The 14,804-nt window shown below is 42.4% G+C and overlaps 1 protein-coding gene across 1 annotated transcript in view; it reads left to right on the top strand.

The window, feature by feature from the left end:
* RAB3GAP1 (RAB3 GTPase activating protein catalytic subunit 1) overlaps nt 1-14,804 on the top strand; it is a 168,333-nt gene that overhangs the window by 77,640 nt on the left and 75,889 nt on the right. The window contains exons 15-16 of the mRNA XM_033945735.1: nt 4,026-4,198; nt 11,532-11,586. Of these exons, the coding sequence (XP_033801626.1) occupies nt 4,026-4,198; nt 11,532-11,586 (228 nt within the window). The remainder of the gene's footprint in view (nt 1-4,025; nt 4,199-11,531; nt 11,587-14,804) is intronic.

Below are 14,804 nucleotides of genomic sequence, written 5' to 3'. Positions count from 1 at the left end.
ACCATGTCTGTTGTTATGAGACGTCTTGCTTGGCTGCGAGTTTACGACATGGATATTAACCTTCAAGATTGTTTAGCCAATACCCCATGTCTTGGCGACTGGATAGAGGCGGCTACTCAGAAGCTTACTCAGCATGAGCAAAACTGAAACTCTTTAAACAGATCTAAAGCTAAGAGTCAGCAGTCTAAGTCTGCTGCAAAATCTACTACTTATTCCTACAAAAGGAAGTATCCAGCATCCTCTTTTAAGCCTCCACCACAGAAGAGACAAAACTGTTTTGGTAGGACTCGGGGAACGAAAATTAACAAGCAATAGCAAAAATTTCCATTGCTTTGTACCCTGTTCTGATCAACTTTTATAAGAAGTGGTTTAAAAGTTTTATAAATTAAATTTTAAAAAAAATATCTCTGGTTAAATATCAAAGTCCCTTGTTTGATTGAGGAGTTGTTTGCCTCAAAAAGAATCTAGTCATCATAAAGCAAAACATATTCTCAGATCCATAACTTGGTTCTGCAGTTAACTTATTACTGATCCAAAAAAATCCCTGCCTGAAAGAAGAAAGTTATTTGAGAGCCATGTTTTTTAGATCATGATCCATGAAATCCCAAAAATGTCCAACTGAACTAAACATAATTAAATGAAAAATAGCTTAATTTTCTAAACAAATTCTTGTTTTAACATTTTCAAATGCATTGCTGGTGTTCTGTGGTATGGGAACAGCTATTGCTAATATTTTATAGACTGGTCAGTAGGTTTTCCACTTCTGAAATTGTGATACCCAGTAGTTGGAAATATTAGAAGTATGGTAGCATAGAAAGTAGTGAAGAGGGCCGCTGCAAGCCCCTTCAGAGTAATTGGAATGATCTCACATCGACAACCCAATTTCTGTATATAAAGTAGATTTATTAGTAATAAACAAAAGTCAGCTTACATGTAATAAAGTAACAGCAGATTAGGCCAACAGATAGCATACAGAGTTGCCGGCATCTGTTATGTGGGATCCGTTCTGAAGCTTAAGTCAGCTGGTATGCTACTTTTATACCCTAGTTTAGAAGCCTAGAGTTTAGAGTACTATCTAGTTACAAATTGCATACTTAATTTCTATTGGATTGTCACATTTGTCATTTATTTTGATTGGATGGTATACATACTGGTAATTGAGTCATAATGAAACATGGTGTCACCTGGTGTCAAATATGATTCTCTATTTCCTATGACAATGCATTCTTAATATTAAGTCACTAATCCCTGAGAGTGGGCCCCCTCCCTTCTAAGCTTGATTGCAGATCTGTCAGCTGTTTTCACCTGCGGTTAATGATAAGTCATCCTGACCTGGAGTTGTGTGGTTTGGTTTTCTTCTTGTGACCCAAGCATTTCTTGGAAAGTCCCAGAATATCCAACACTTGTCACAGTCGACAGATGTTTGCCAGCTTCTAGGGCAAAGATGAACTTCTCACAAAAACATGCTCTTTGTGCTGACAGGGAAAGATATGATTTTACTCAACACACATTTTCTTTCCCTTTTTCAGCTTGTGTAAAAGTCTGCTCAAGAAATCTGTCTGAGAGCTGTAGGAATTGCTACCATATTTTTCATTTTGTCCAGTAACATGGATATATACCCAAGCAGTAAAATCTCTCTCTCTCCTCCCCCAAGAGGATTTCCCATTAGAGTTGAAAAATAAGTAATGGAAAGATTGTCCACTTGGGAAGGGAAATGGGGACTCAACCATGAGTAACCTTGCTATTCAGAGAACATATACTGTATTAAGAGATTAGAGTTTTCACAAATTCACTGTTGTTCTCTGGCAGATGTGTTGACTAGCAAGGAGGCATCTATTCAGCCACAAAACAGTCTTTATTCAAAAGTATGGTCCCAACAAGGATCCTAGTTTCGGCGTATAAACAACGCCTTCCTCAGGACACACTAAACAGACATACAAAACAGAAATAAAATGCAAGTAAAATATAAAATGTATGTAAACAATATACTTTGTGTGTGTATATATATATATATATATATATATATATATATATATATATATATATGGTATATCATGATGACATGCACATATAAAATAAAGTGTATTTTGAATACATTGCATTTAAAAACAAAATCACAAAGAAATGTAAGAATTCAAATGTATATCTAGAAATAGTCAACTCATGATGAAGCAAAACATAAAAAACCTCTTTAAAAATGGCCCATTACAAGTAGAAATGGTCATAATGTTGGACATATGAACAGATATAACCAAAAGACCATAAGTGGAAGCCAAGGGAGTGAATGATAATTTGACTTATACAAAATAGAGAGACGACCAATGCTGTGATATACTAGAAAGAGTGATATCTGGTGGACCAAAAAGACACCAAACAAAAAAAAACCCCTAGATTTGCCTTTCTGTCGTACTGTTGATATCCCTTTCCAGATGTGTTAACTAGACATTTACTGAACATAATTAAGGAAAAGTACCTCATATTTAAAGTCTTCTGGCATGTCTGAAAAGAAAATGTGTCAAATTGATACCTGTGTTTATCTATAGATATTTTTTTTTTTATGGAAAAGGCATTACAGTAAAACCTTGGTTTGCGAGCATAATTCATTCCGAAAACATGCTTGTAATCCAAAACATTCGTATATCAAAGCAAATTTCTCCTTAAGAAATAATGGAAACTCAGACGATTCATTCTACAACCCCAAAACTTTAACACAAAATACTGTATGTACTTGTATTGCAAGACCTCACTCATTTAGAACAGTCACTATACTCCCGTAGCATCAGAGAGAGAACCATCGGCTCAGTTGTGATGATGTGATGTGATGTACTCATAGTGCAAGACCTTGCTTGTTTATCAAGTAAAAATTTAAAATGTTTTGTTTGTCTTGCAAAATTTACTTGCAATCCAAGGTTTAACTGTATTTTGTTGGTATAAAATAATGTTCTTGATTTTCTGTGTTTATAGTCAAATAATTTTTATTGAGCCAAATTCAGCAAAGATACAGAAAATACAAATTGACAATCCAAAGCTCAGGGTTTTCAAATAGAAACAAAATGAAACCCAACAATACAACCCCTCTCCCCCACCCCCAACCCAGGTTTTCTAAGTTTATATATGACATGCAAATGGTATTGTCATTAAATTTTCATCTTTGTATTTTTGAGCTAGAATTAAAAAAAGAAAAGAAAAATAGGTACAAAAGCCATAAAGGAAGAGGTACTGACTGAAGAAGAATATGTATTAGCCAATGTTAAACACCAAAACAAGAACTTTAAAAGAAAAAGTCACTTGTTTGTAGGAAGCAGATACATATATTTAGAGAGCAAAGAAAAAGTAATAACAGTAAAAGGCTGATTATGGGGTGTGAGGGGGAAATAATTTGTTATCACTATTCCTAGTTCTATTTAACCTTCATTAGTGTCTTTCAAGGCTTATAAAGGGTTTACAAAAGTCTATGCCATTGACATCTTTAACAGCAAGCTCTTACCCTGTTTTTGTTTTTCAAATAATGATAGTTTTACAGTACAAACATTTTTGAATGTGTGAAAATTGATGGGTGGTCACCCTAAAAAGTCTGAAAGATAATCTCATTCCATTCTGCACATAAATGTAGATATGAAGTTTTACAATTTTATTTGTTGTTAATATTACTTTGTTTTTGGCTCGTCCTGTATATGGTGCCCAAATTTGGGTGTGCTGGCGAGATCTATATTCAAATTAAATGGTTTATGAATTCTTAACTGTCAATAATTGGGTGTTAACAACCATCGGCACGCATTAAAATTTTCATATGCATCTATTCTACAAGTCACAACACCTAACTAATAGCGTGTAACTCAAAAGGGGGCTTGGCTCTGAGAGGAGCATGGACATGTCACACCACCGAAATTGTAAATCATTAATTACAAATGCAGTCCCATATCTACCCATGTTTTTTTTTTTTTAATTTATCATTAATAGAAACTGATTCATATGTGTTTGATGTTTTGTAGTCTAATTCAGTATTTTTGTGTATTCATATTTAGAATCTCTTCAGCCAATTCAAATCAGCACCTTCAGATAGTCTAACATACAAACTGGCTTTATGTCTGTGTATGGTCAATTTTTATCATGGCGGTGTAAAAGGGGTAGCACACCTGTGGCAGGAGTTTGTACTGGAAATGCGCTACAGATGGGAAAACAATTATCTTATTCCGGGGTAAGAGTAATAACATGAAAATGTATTAATGTTAGGTGCCTCTTATGACACAATCGGCCTCTTTTACAAAGCTGCGCGGCAACAGCCCTGAAGCCCTTTAAATCTCTATGGGCTTTGGGGCCGTTAGTGCAGCGCAGCCACTAGAGCGGCTTTGTAAAAGAGGCCAAACGAATGATCTTTTATGATTTTTAAAGTGGCTATTAATTTTAATGAAAGTGTTTGTTTGATATGAAGACTTCTCATACTTAAAGGAATTGGAAAGATTCTGTGAAAATTATTATTATGCTCTCATATAAACTCTCTTCCTAGTGGTATAGGGTGGTTGGGTGCTATCTTTATTTTTAACTGTGTATATTTGATTGTAATCCACCTTGTTTAATATTGGAATATAAATAATAAACTATGACATTAAAAGAAATTACTAAAGAAGAATGTTGTACCTTATAAAATGTTAGGGTGGAGAAGAAACTACCCTCCCCCCAATTTTATAAAACCGTTGTGCGTTTTTTAGTGCTGGCCATGGCAGTAGGAATTCTATGAGTGTCGGAGCTGTTACCACTGCAGCTGGCACTAAAAATTGTGCTACACTTTTGTAAAAGGGGGAAAGGGGGTTAGTGGTTAGCAGGCTGAAAATTAGAGAACAAAGGTCTCTAAAAAGTGGAAGAAAAGGAAAACCAACCAGGGACGGTATCTTCTGGGCAACCTTTATTGTTGAAAAAATATGTATACAGTACTTCCCCAAAATTTGTGGAGGTTCCATTCCAGGAACCCCTGTGAATTGCGAAAAACATCGAATACGGTTTTTCACCTGTCAAAAGGCAGGGGAGGGCAGCTGGAGTGCAGGTGGGTAAAGAAAATCACTTGCAGTCTGCTCCAACTGCCTCTTCCTGTAGTAAAGTCAGGCTAACGTAGAGAAATGCAAGGTCATGCATGTAGGGAAAAAGAACCCGATGTTCAGCTACAAAATGGGGGGAACACTGCTAGGGGTGAGTAACCTTGAAAGGGACCTGGGGGTGATGGTCGACACATCACTGAAACCATCGGCGCAGTGTGCGACAGCCTCAAAGAAAGCAAACAGAATGCTGGGCATCATCAAAAAAAGTATCACAACCAGGACGAAAGAAGTCATCATGCCGCTGTATCGCGCAATGGTGCGCCCGCACCTGGAGTACTGTGTTCAATACTGGTCGCCGTACCTCAAGAAGGACATGGCGGTACTAGAGGGAGTGCAGAGGAGGGCGACTAAACTGATAAAAGGTATGGAAAATTTTTCATACGCTGACAGGTTAAAAATGCTGGGGCTGTTCTCCCTGGAGAAAAGGAGACTTAGAGGGGACATGATAGAAACCTTCAAAATCCTAAAGGGCATAGAGAAAGTGAATAAGGACAGATTCTTCAAACTGAGGGGAGCCACAAACACTAGGGGTCACTCGGAGAAATTGAAGGGGGACAGGTTTAGAACAAATGCTAGGAAGTTCTTTTTTACCCAGAGGGTGATGGACACATGGAATGCGCTTCCGGAGGATGTGATAGGCCAGAAATCTGTACAGGGGTTCAAGGAGGGTTTGGATAGGTTCCTGGAGGAAAAGGGGATAGAGGGGTACAGATAGAACTTGAGATAGGTTATAGAAGTGGTCAGAAACCACTTCACAGGTCGCGGACCTGAAGGGCCACCGCGAGAGCGGACCGCTGGGCGAGATGAACCTCTGGTCTGACCCAGTGGAGACAACTTCTTTTGTTCTTATGTACACCAATCAGGAGCTGCTTTGACACACAGCTCCTGATTGGTGTAGCCCGACTTTACTACAGGAAGAGGCAGTCTGAGCAGACCACGAATGAGTGAGTCTGCGAATTCGCGGGGAGCACTGTATGTTGTTTGACCTGACATGGTCCGTGTTTTGGCTCAATGAGCTTACATCGGGTCAGTAAGACAAGGTGAAATAAAGACAGTAGCCTCTTGAGATCGAATGAAATAATATGCCCAATTACACCTTATGTGGGCTGCTCAGCGGACATCTGCTAAAGTAGCTTTTCTGTCGATTGATGCCGAGAAGGCTTTCGATCAGGTTGATTGGACCTTTTTATGGCAGGTGATGTCGAAGATGGGATTGGGAGCTTTCTTTTTGGCATGGGTACAGGCCTTTTATGCAGCTCCAAAAGCTACTGTGTGTATTAATGGGATTTATAGTGACTTTTTTTCCATTGCGAGGGGTACTCGACAGGGGTGCCCTTTATCTCCTCTGTTGTTTGCCCTTTCTATGGAACCTCTGGCCATTCGTATTCGGGAACATGGTGACTTGATGGGGTTACGAGTAGGAGATATTGAACATCGTATTGCACTCTTTGCTGATGATGTGTTATTGTATGTTAGGGACCCGGAAGACTCGTTACCACTCTTAGTTGATCTCTTTTTAGAATATGGGCAGCTTTCGGGGTTCACGGTAAACATGGATAAATCTGAATTGTTGAATGTAACCCTGGGGGAGGAGGATCAGCGTCGTTTAGCTGTCCGGTTTCCTTTTCGCTGGGCTCCTGGGGTCATTCGCTATCTGGGAATTCGTTTACCGACCGATCTAACTCAATTGTATACAGCTAACTATGCTAGAATTATTCAACAAGTTAGGACTGATATTCAACACTGGAATGGGTTTTGGTTGTCTTGGTGGGGTCGCATAGCAGTGTTGAAAATGAATGTCCTACCCCGGTTGCTCTTTCTCTTTCAAACGTTGCCGGTCGCAGTCCCACATTTGGTGTTGAAGCAATTACATGCTTTGTTTTTTCGCTTTATTTGGCAGGGGAAATCTCCTCGTATCTCTAGAGCTGCTTTGTGGGCAGCTAGGGATAGAGGGGGACGCGCGGTACCTAATTTATTGTGGTACTACCGGGCTGCACAGCTGCGGCTATTATTGGATTGGGAGATTGCTGATTTTAAGTTGGCGGTGCGTATTGAACAACATTTTGTGGGACGCCCATGTTTGAAACGTTGGCTTTGGTCCTCCTCTATTGATCTTGAGCGACTGGCGGTCCCAGGAAATCCGTTTTTGGAACATCTTCTGAGAGTGTGGGGGGTTACTAAACGGCGTTGGGGGGCTGGGGTAGGCCCCTCGATTCTTGGTGCGGTGCGCGGTGAGCCTATGTTCCCGGCGGGTGGGGAGAGTTCTGTGTTTGTGCGGTGGGAACGGTTGGGGTTGTCTACCTTTCGAGATGTGCTTCAGAAGGGGGTCCTGGTGTCTTTTGAAACCTTCCAGATTAGTGCTGATTTGCCCAGGGGAGACTTTTTGGCTTATTCTCAGATACGTCATTTCCTTCACTCTCAAAAGTGGGATAGGGGACCCATTCAATCTCTAGATCCCTTCGCTCACTTGTGGGTCACTCTTCGGAACTTACCTAAACCCATTTCTGTTCTTTACCAATATATTCGGGGCTCCTTTTCCTTTCCGGCTCTCTATCAACGGGCTTGGGAGGTAGACTTGCACTGTACCTTTTCTGTTGAGGAGTGGTTTAGAATTCATATCGAAGTGGGAAAAGCCTCTTCTTGTGCACTTATTAAGGAAAATGCCTATAAAGTAACCATGCGCTGGTATTACACACCTGCCCGTCTCCATCGTATGTTTCCTACAGTATCTGCCTTATGTTGGAGATGTGGGGTGGATAGGGGGACCTTTTTACATATATGGTGGGATTGTCCAGTTCTAAAGCCCTTTTGGAGGACTGTTGTGGGATGTTTATCACAATTGTTACAGATTTTCTTGCCTTTTTCTCCACAGGGATGTTTATTAGGCCTTTATAATGTTAGTCTGTATTCTTGGCAGACAAAGCTCCGACGTTGGGGTTTGGCGGCAGCAAAATGTTTGATTGCTGCCCATTGGAAACAGGGACTGGCACCTACTCATTTGGATTGGACTTTGAAGCTTCAGTTTATTGTTCAAATGGAATTATCTATTGCAAAGCGACATGGGTATTATTATACTTACACCAGGACTTGGACGAGAATAATAGAAAAAATCGAATCTTTACACTGAGCTTTTTTCTGGGGGGGGAGGGATTGTGTCCAGGGGGACTTCCCTGAAGAAACCACAGGGAGTCCCTCTCTGAGGGTAATACAGTTGGTAAGATGGGGGGGGGGGGGGTATTGTGGAGTTCTGATTGATGATAAGTATTGGAGGCTGTTTGGGTTTTGTTGGGAGCGATTTCTGCTGTTTGTACTGCTGGGGGAGCATTCTGTGACTTGGGAGCTTTTTATATGCTTGCTCTCCTATCTGTTGATGTCCCTGATATTTATATTCTGGTTTGTATAATTTTCTCAAAACTTTTTCAATAAACATTTATTGATTAAAAAAAACCAAATATATCTCTGCTGCTATTTAACAGAGCAATACACCGCTACAAACCAATTTGTTTAAAAATTGGGCATATTATTTCATTCAATCTCAGCGGCTACTGTCTTTATTTTACCTTGTCTTATTGACCCCTGATGTAGCCTCATTGAGCCAAAACACAGACCTTGTCGGATTGAACAACATATACATATTGTTCAACAATAAAGATTGCCTAGAAGATATCATCCCTGGTCGATTTTCTTTTACTTTCACTTTTTGGACTTTTGTGCTTTATCTTTGTAGAAGTTTGGTTCTTATTTTTTGGTTTGAAAATTAAGCCAGGGTTTGAATCCTGCTGATTCTTGTGACCTGGTCAAACTGTAATTGTTTTGTAAAACAGACCAAAAATTTTGATGATAATATAGGAGAACAGCCAGAAAAACTGCTGTGGCCATTAAAACTCATATAAGCTATTTATCTTAAACCATGAGTTATTCAGTTCTAAAAGAAATTAGTGCATCCTACACCATCCATTTTAAATTAATATTTCCATGTGCTCAGATAATATCAAACAAAACTAATCACGTTCACTTAATAGCTCTTGCACGTTTTCTATATTTCTTGTGGCCTGGATCAATTCACATTAACCTCCATTGCTTAAAGTACAAACCTAGGTTTTTAAGCCCTCTGGGACACAGAAATACTGTATCTGAATGTAATGCACTTTGAGCTACTAAAAAAAAAATGTATAAGTCCAAATCCATTTACAGCAATGGCTGCAGTATAGATGCTAAGCTACAAAACGCTCTGTAAGTCATATGAGGATAGAGCAAGAATCAAGAGAATGTCATAAGATTATAACAATATGAAAAGCTGAAACACCAGAAATTTATTAATTTTTCACACTATAATATCAATAGCTGCTTTTTTTTGAAAGCACAAGTGCATGACTGCCATGGATGCTTATCACTGATGATAAAGTTAGTGTACACAGTGGCCTTTATATTATGGACTGCCTGGATAAAAAAATATAAACAGGATGGAGTCGATCCAGAGGAAGGCTACTAAAATGGTCAGTAGGGGAAGCCATTGCTTGCCCTGGATCGGTAGCATGGAATGTTGCTACTCTTTGGGTTTTGGCCAGATACTAGTGATCTGGATTGGCCACCATGAGAATGGGCTACTGGGCTTGATGGACCATTGGTCTGACCCAGTAAAGCTATGGCATATGGGGACAGACTTAAATATCTCAACATGTATACTTTGGAGGAAAGGCAGGAGAGGGGGAGGTATGATAGAGACTTTTAAATACCTACATGACATAAATGCACATGAGGCAAGTCTTTCCTTTGTAAGGAAACTCCTGAATGAGAGTGTATAGGATGAAGTTAGGAGGTGATAGGCTTAGGAGTAATCTAAGGAAATACCTTTTTACAGAAAGGGTGATAGATTACATTACATTACATTAGTGATTTCTATTCCGCTTGTACCTTGCGGTTCTAAGCGGATTACATTAGAAGATAGCTGGACATTTCCAGGCGATAACAGTACAATACAATACGTTACATTACTTTTCATAACTTTACATACCTTACTTTACATAGATTTACATAACTTTACATTGCATTACATTGCTATACATTACAGATGCCTGTTATAGTCTCCCAGTAGAGATGGTGGAGACAAAGACTGTGTCTGAATTCAAGAAAGTGTGGGACAGGCGCATGGGATCTCTTAGGAAGAGGAGGAGATAATGGATGCTGCGGATGGGCAGACTGGGGCCATTTGGCATTTATCTACCATCATGTTTCTATGAATTGTATGTGGTAAGATGCTTTACTCAAGTCCATCAGGATAGGCATTACTAAGAAGGGAATTTTAAAAGCCATTTCTGTACATAAAATAGTTTACCTATAACTTGAACCAAACTTGAGCAGGTGTCCCCAGGAATGGCATTAAGGATGGTTTGTGAATAGGTTTGAAAATATGCACTTATTTTACTGCACCTGATTTTAACTCATTTTGAACTAGCAATGAAGGGTGGATAAATGCAAAATAGCTAAAATAACAAAAAAAGTTTCATAAAATTTGTGTGGTAAAGAACTGATATAACCGTAAGCCTATAAATTCCCTGGAGTTATTTTCAGAGTGGAAGTACACACACAATTTTATTTTGAAAATTTGCTGGTACCCACTGAGGGAAAGGTGTATGTCCTTTATTGGAATAAACAAGACATTTACATCAGTGATCTCATGTGGAGTGTTCATTGTCCATTCCCAGTTTTTTGTGTGATTTTGAACCTGTGGGTTTTTTGTCCTGTTGGACTTTTGATGTTTGTTGTATTTATGCATCAGTGCTGTTATACGAGAACTACGGGAATAATTTTATAAGTGTGGTTATAGATGTCTGTGTTCCTCCTCTATGCACTCTCTTCTCACCATGCCCAGTTTAAAGCTGCCATCTCATTGTACCCAAGAATGGATTTAGTGAACAACTAAGCTTCCTAGTTAATGCAATGTTAAGCTGGTCTGGGAAGAGACTGGTTCTCCTTGATGGTGAAGTAAAGTAGACTCTCTGCTAACCAGAACTCTCCAGCAACCAGAAAAGTAAATCTAAGAAATACTGTAATACTTTAAATAAAAATGAAAATAAAATTAGTTTTTGGAGGAAATTTAAGTGTAAACTTGGCACGCCACACCTGAACATGCCACGCTTTGCCTACCACATGTCTGGAAGTTTGTCTGAAACAGTTTATGGTACGGCATAGTACGGGGTATAGTATTGGTTAGGCCTATTTTTAATAGTAACTCTCAAGCAACCAGAAACTACATTTATCTAGCATCTATCAATCCCCATGGGTGCCAGCTAACTGAGAGTCTACTGTACTGCTTATGAGGGCAAAGCAAAGTACTGTATTGTTTTCTCTTTTTAATGTCTTCATAATTCCTGTATCATTTTTAGCTTGCTTAATGCTGTACTATATATTCATTGAATTTTATTTCCATTTTTGTAGATTAATTAATGGATCCCCAGATCTGAAATGTTGCTTGCTCCATCAGAAGCTTCAGGTAAAAATGCAAAGTAGCTATGGCCTGTTTTAGTTTAAAATAAAACTAGCTTGTCTAAGGGGAAATATTAAAACAACAACTTTTGGCTAATGTGCTTCCAACAGAGAAAATATTAGTTACTAAACAACATGTTTTAAAAATTATATTGGATTGAGTTCCTACAAGTTATTACCCTTAAATTGTGTGTGCTTATTTAGAATTCCTTGTATTGATGATCTTTGAGTCAGCAAGGAACTTTGTACCTGGATACACAATTGTTGAAATTCTTTATTGTCCCTCCAGAACAGTCCAGGTGAATCAGTTATGCTCGTTTACCAGCAGATGGAATAAGCTCCAGTATAGGAGCTCATGCAGCTTTCCCTGTCTTCAGCAAATGGTAGGCTAGAATACCCCCATGTAGCTCTTGATAAGCAGGAGCAAGTCAAGAAGGATGAAGGAGGTTCCCAAAGGGCAATGGTCCTTTCAGTTTGCCCTCCCATAGGAATATTAGAGCCAACTAAGGGGGAAGGTTATCAAGTTGAGTTAGGGCACTAACCCACGTTATTTGTGTGTGTGGTCTGTAATACTGGGTATAGTGTCCTAAGGCAGCATTAAATGAATCACCTCATGCAAAACATCAAATGCATGTAAAGCTTCTCGTTACTATGTAAATCTTATGCCATGGGTGCACACCTGAAGCCCACAGTGTAGCCTGTAAAATGGGAGTTATTTTACTACTCAGGTACATTGGACCATCAAGCCATGGACTTGTGCTTTTGGACTGTCTCATAAAAAGGATCAGCAGGCTCTCATGTGCAGTCCACCCCACCCCCAATCATCAAGCCCCTCCAGCAATAGTACCCTGCAACCAGCCACCCTGATCTGAAGTATCCCTCCTAAGGTGCCATTCTCCCCGCCCCAGTACCTTTAAAATTTTTTGAGGTCTAATGGGTGAGCAGAAGTGATCCCCAGTTGCTCCTGCCCTCGCTGGCACCAAGATTCTAAAGATCCAAAATGGAGGGGGTCACGTGATGCTTCCTGCCTGAGCGGTCGCACGCCGGAGAGCTCCTGCCTCACCCCTACTAAAACCGGTCAAAATACCGACTCCTTCGTGTCCCCGCGGCAGAAACGAGCGGACGGGACAGGGACTGACACCCCGCTCTTCTATTTTTTATTTTTTGAGCTTCGGGAGTGACTGCGGAGGCGGGGGGGTCCAGTGGGGCTGTCTGCCTGGACGACCGCGTGGCGGTGAACTTCGACCGCATCCCCGCTGGCCTCGGCGCTCCTGCTGAAGATTTTAAGTCCCCTCGGCAGAAACGAGCAGGCGGGACGGGGACTGTCACACCGTCTCTCTCTATCCCTGTTCCTTGGGGGCGACTGCGGCGACGGGAGGGTCACGCGGTGCTGCCTGCCTGGAAGGCCGCGTGGCAGATAATTCCGGCCTCACCCCCGCTCAACCCGGCCTACATATTAACTATATCAAGTCCCCACGGCAGAAACGAGCAGGTAGGAAGGGGATCTCTACCCTGTTGTTTGCTCATCATCGGGGGAGACAGCAGAGGCGGGGGGGGCCACGTGGTGCTGCCTGCCTGGGTGGTCGCGTGCCGGAGAGCTCTTACCATACCCCCGCTGAAAGTGACGGGCACTACAGGCCTTTCAGCGTCCCCAAGGCGGAACCGAGCAGGTGGGCCGGGGACTTCCAGACCGCTTTTCCCTTCCTGGTCCTCGGGAGCGACTGTTGCGGCACGGGGCATGCCCATAAAAACGGCGAGAGGCGCCCGGGATAAATCCTCTCTTACCCCCTCCAAGATGGCGGCGGAGCAGGCCACGTTCACTATCCCCGCTGGCGACTGGATCACAGACATCACGCGGTCGGTCACGGCGGCGCTGGCAGACAAACTGAATAAAATTCAATCAGCGGTGGATGAAATGCACGAGAAATTCGATTCACACAGTCAGCGCCTAACAGAGGTAGAGCAGCGCGTGTCCGACCAGGAGGACACGTGTGTGACGCTGACGGCCCAGGTGGAAGAACTCACACGGACGTCCCGGGAGTTGCAGGCGGCCCTAGAGGAGCAGGAGAACAGGAGCCGACGGAACAACCTGCGGCTGGTCGGGCTCCCGGAGACGGTGAGTGACCAGGATCTCTACATGATTTTCAGCAAATGGCTCCCTGAGACCTTGAATCTGTCGGGGGGAGCGGAGGCCTTCGCCTGCGAACGGGCGCACCGCATCGGAAACCGACCTCTGGAGGGGGGTAGGGCGAGGACCGCCATAGCCCGCTACTCTAACTGGAGAGAAAAAGAACTCATACTCCGGGCCTTCCGAAAGGCGGGCACCTTGGATTACAATGGATCCCGAGTGCTCATATTCAATGATTACTCTGTGCGGGTGGCGGCCCAACGCAAGCTTATGGCGCCCTCCTGCACTGACCTCCACAACAGGGGAGTTAAGTTCGCGCTGGTCTATCCGGCGAAGCTCCGAGTCTGGCATGAGGGCAAAACTTTCACCTTTAACAGTGGAGAGGAGGCCAGGGCGTTTCTGGCAACTTTACCTGCCTAATGTTACCCTAAACCGGAAGTGGCTGCTTTGCGGCTCACCTGCTGATGCGGCTCAGTACTCCTGGGAGCTGTGTTGGAGTCCTTTTGAATTTATCCCCTGCGCGTTCAGCGGAACCGAGTGACCAAGCCGCTATTGCGGTGGTGGAGCTTCTTTCCTCGACTTGGATATGATTCCTGAATCCGGGCGGCTGGAGTGACCTGAGTGATACGCGCTTGGCATTGAAGGGCAGCGGAGCTTACGCCTTTCCAGTGGACTCCTGTATCTCCGCCGGCTACCCTAACCCTTGACTGACTCTCCTTGATCTTGGTGCGGGCCGTCCTGGCTGGAGGGGATTCCTTTCAAAGGGGCATGCGGCAGCTCTGGAGCACTTTCTTGGACTACTTGGTATCACCTATTCACTGTTCACTGTTTGTGTTTAACTTCCTGTTTTTGCATTAAATGCGGGGACTATATGTTAGGGGTATTGTTCAGTGGGTGGGGGGGGGGAGGGCTTCGGGCAGGTTGGGGGAACTGTATGGGTTTGTATGCTGATGGGATGGGATCAGCCTGGGGGGCAAGACTGGGGGGGGGAGGGTGGAGGGAGAGGTCAGGGGGGGGGAGTGAATGGGAGCGTGTGGTTGTGTACGGGATGAGTGAGCAGGGGGGAAGGGTGGGGGTCTGGGGGGTGGATCTGGAGG

The sequence above is a fragment of the Geotrypetes seraphini genome, chromosome 5 (genome assembly GCF_902459505.1).
Source record: "Geotrypetes seraphini chromosome 5, aGeoSer1.1, whole genome shotgun sequence".
NCBI lineage: Eukaryota > Metazoa > Chordata > Amphibia > Gymnophiona > Dermophiidae > Geotrypetes > Geotrypetes seraphini.
The sequence above is the reverse complement of the archived record's forward strand: the minus strand, read 5'-3'. Positions and strand labels throughout refer to the sequence as shown.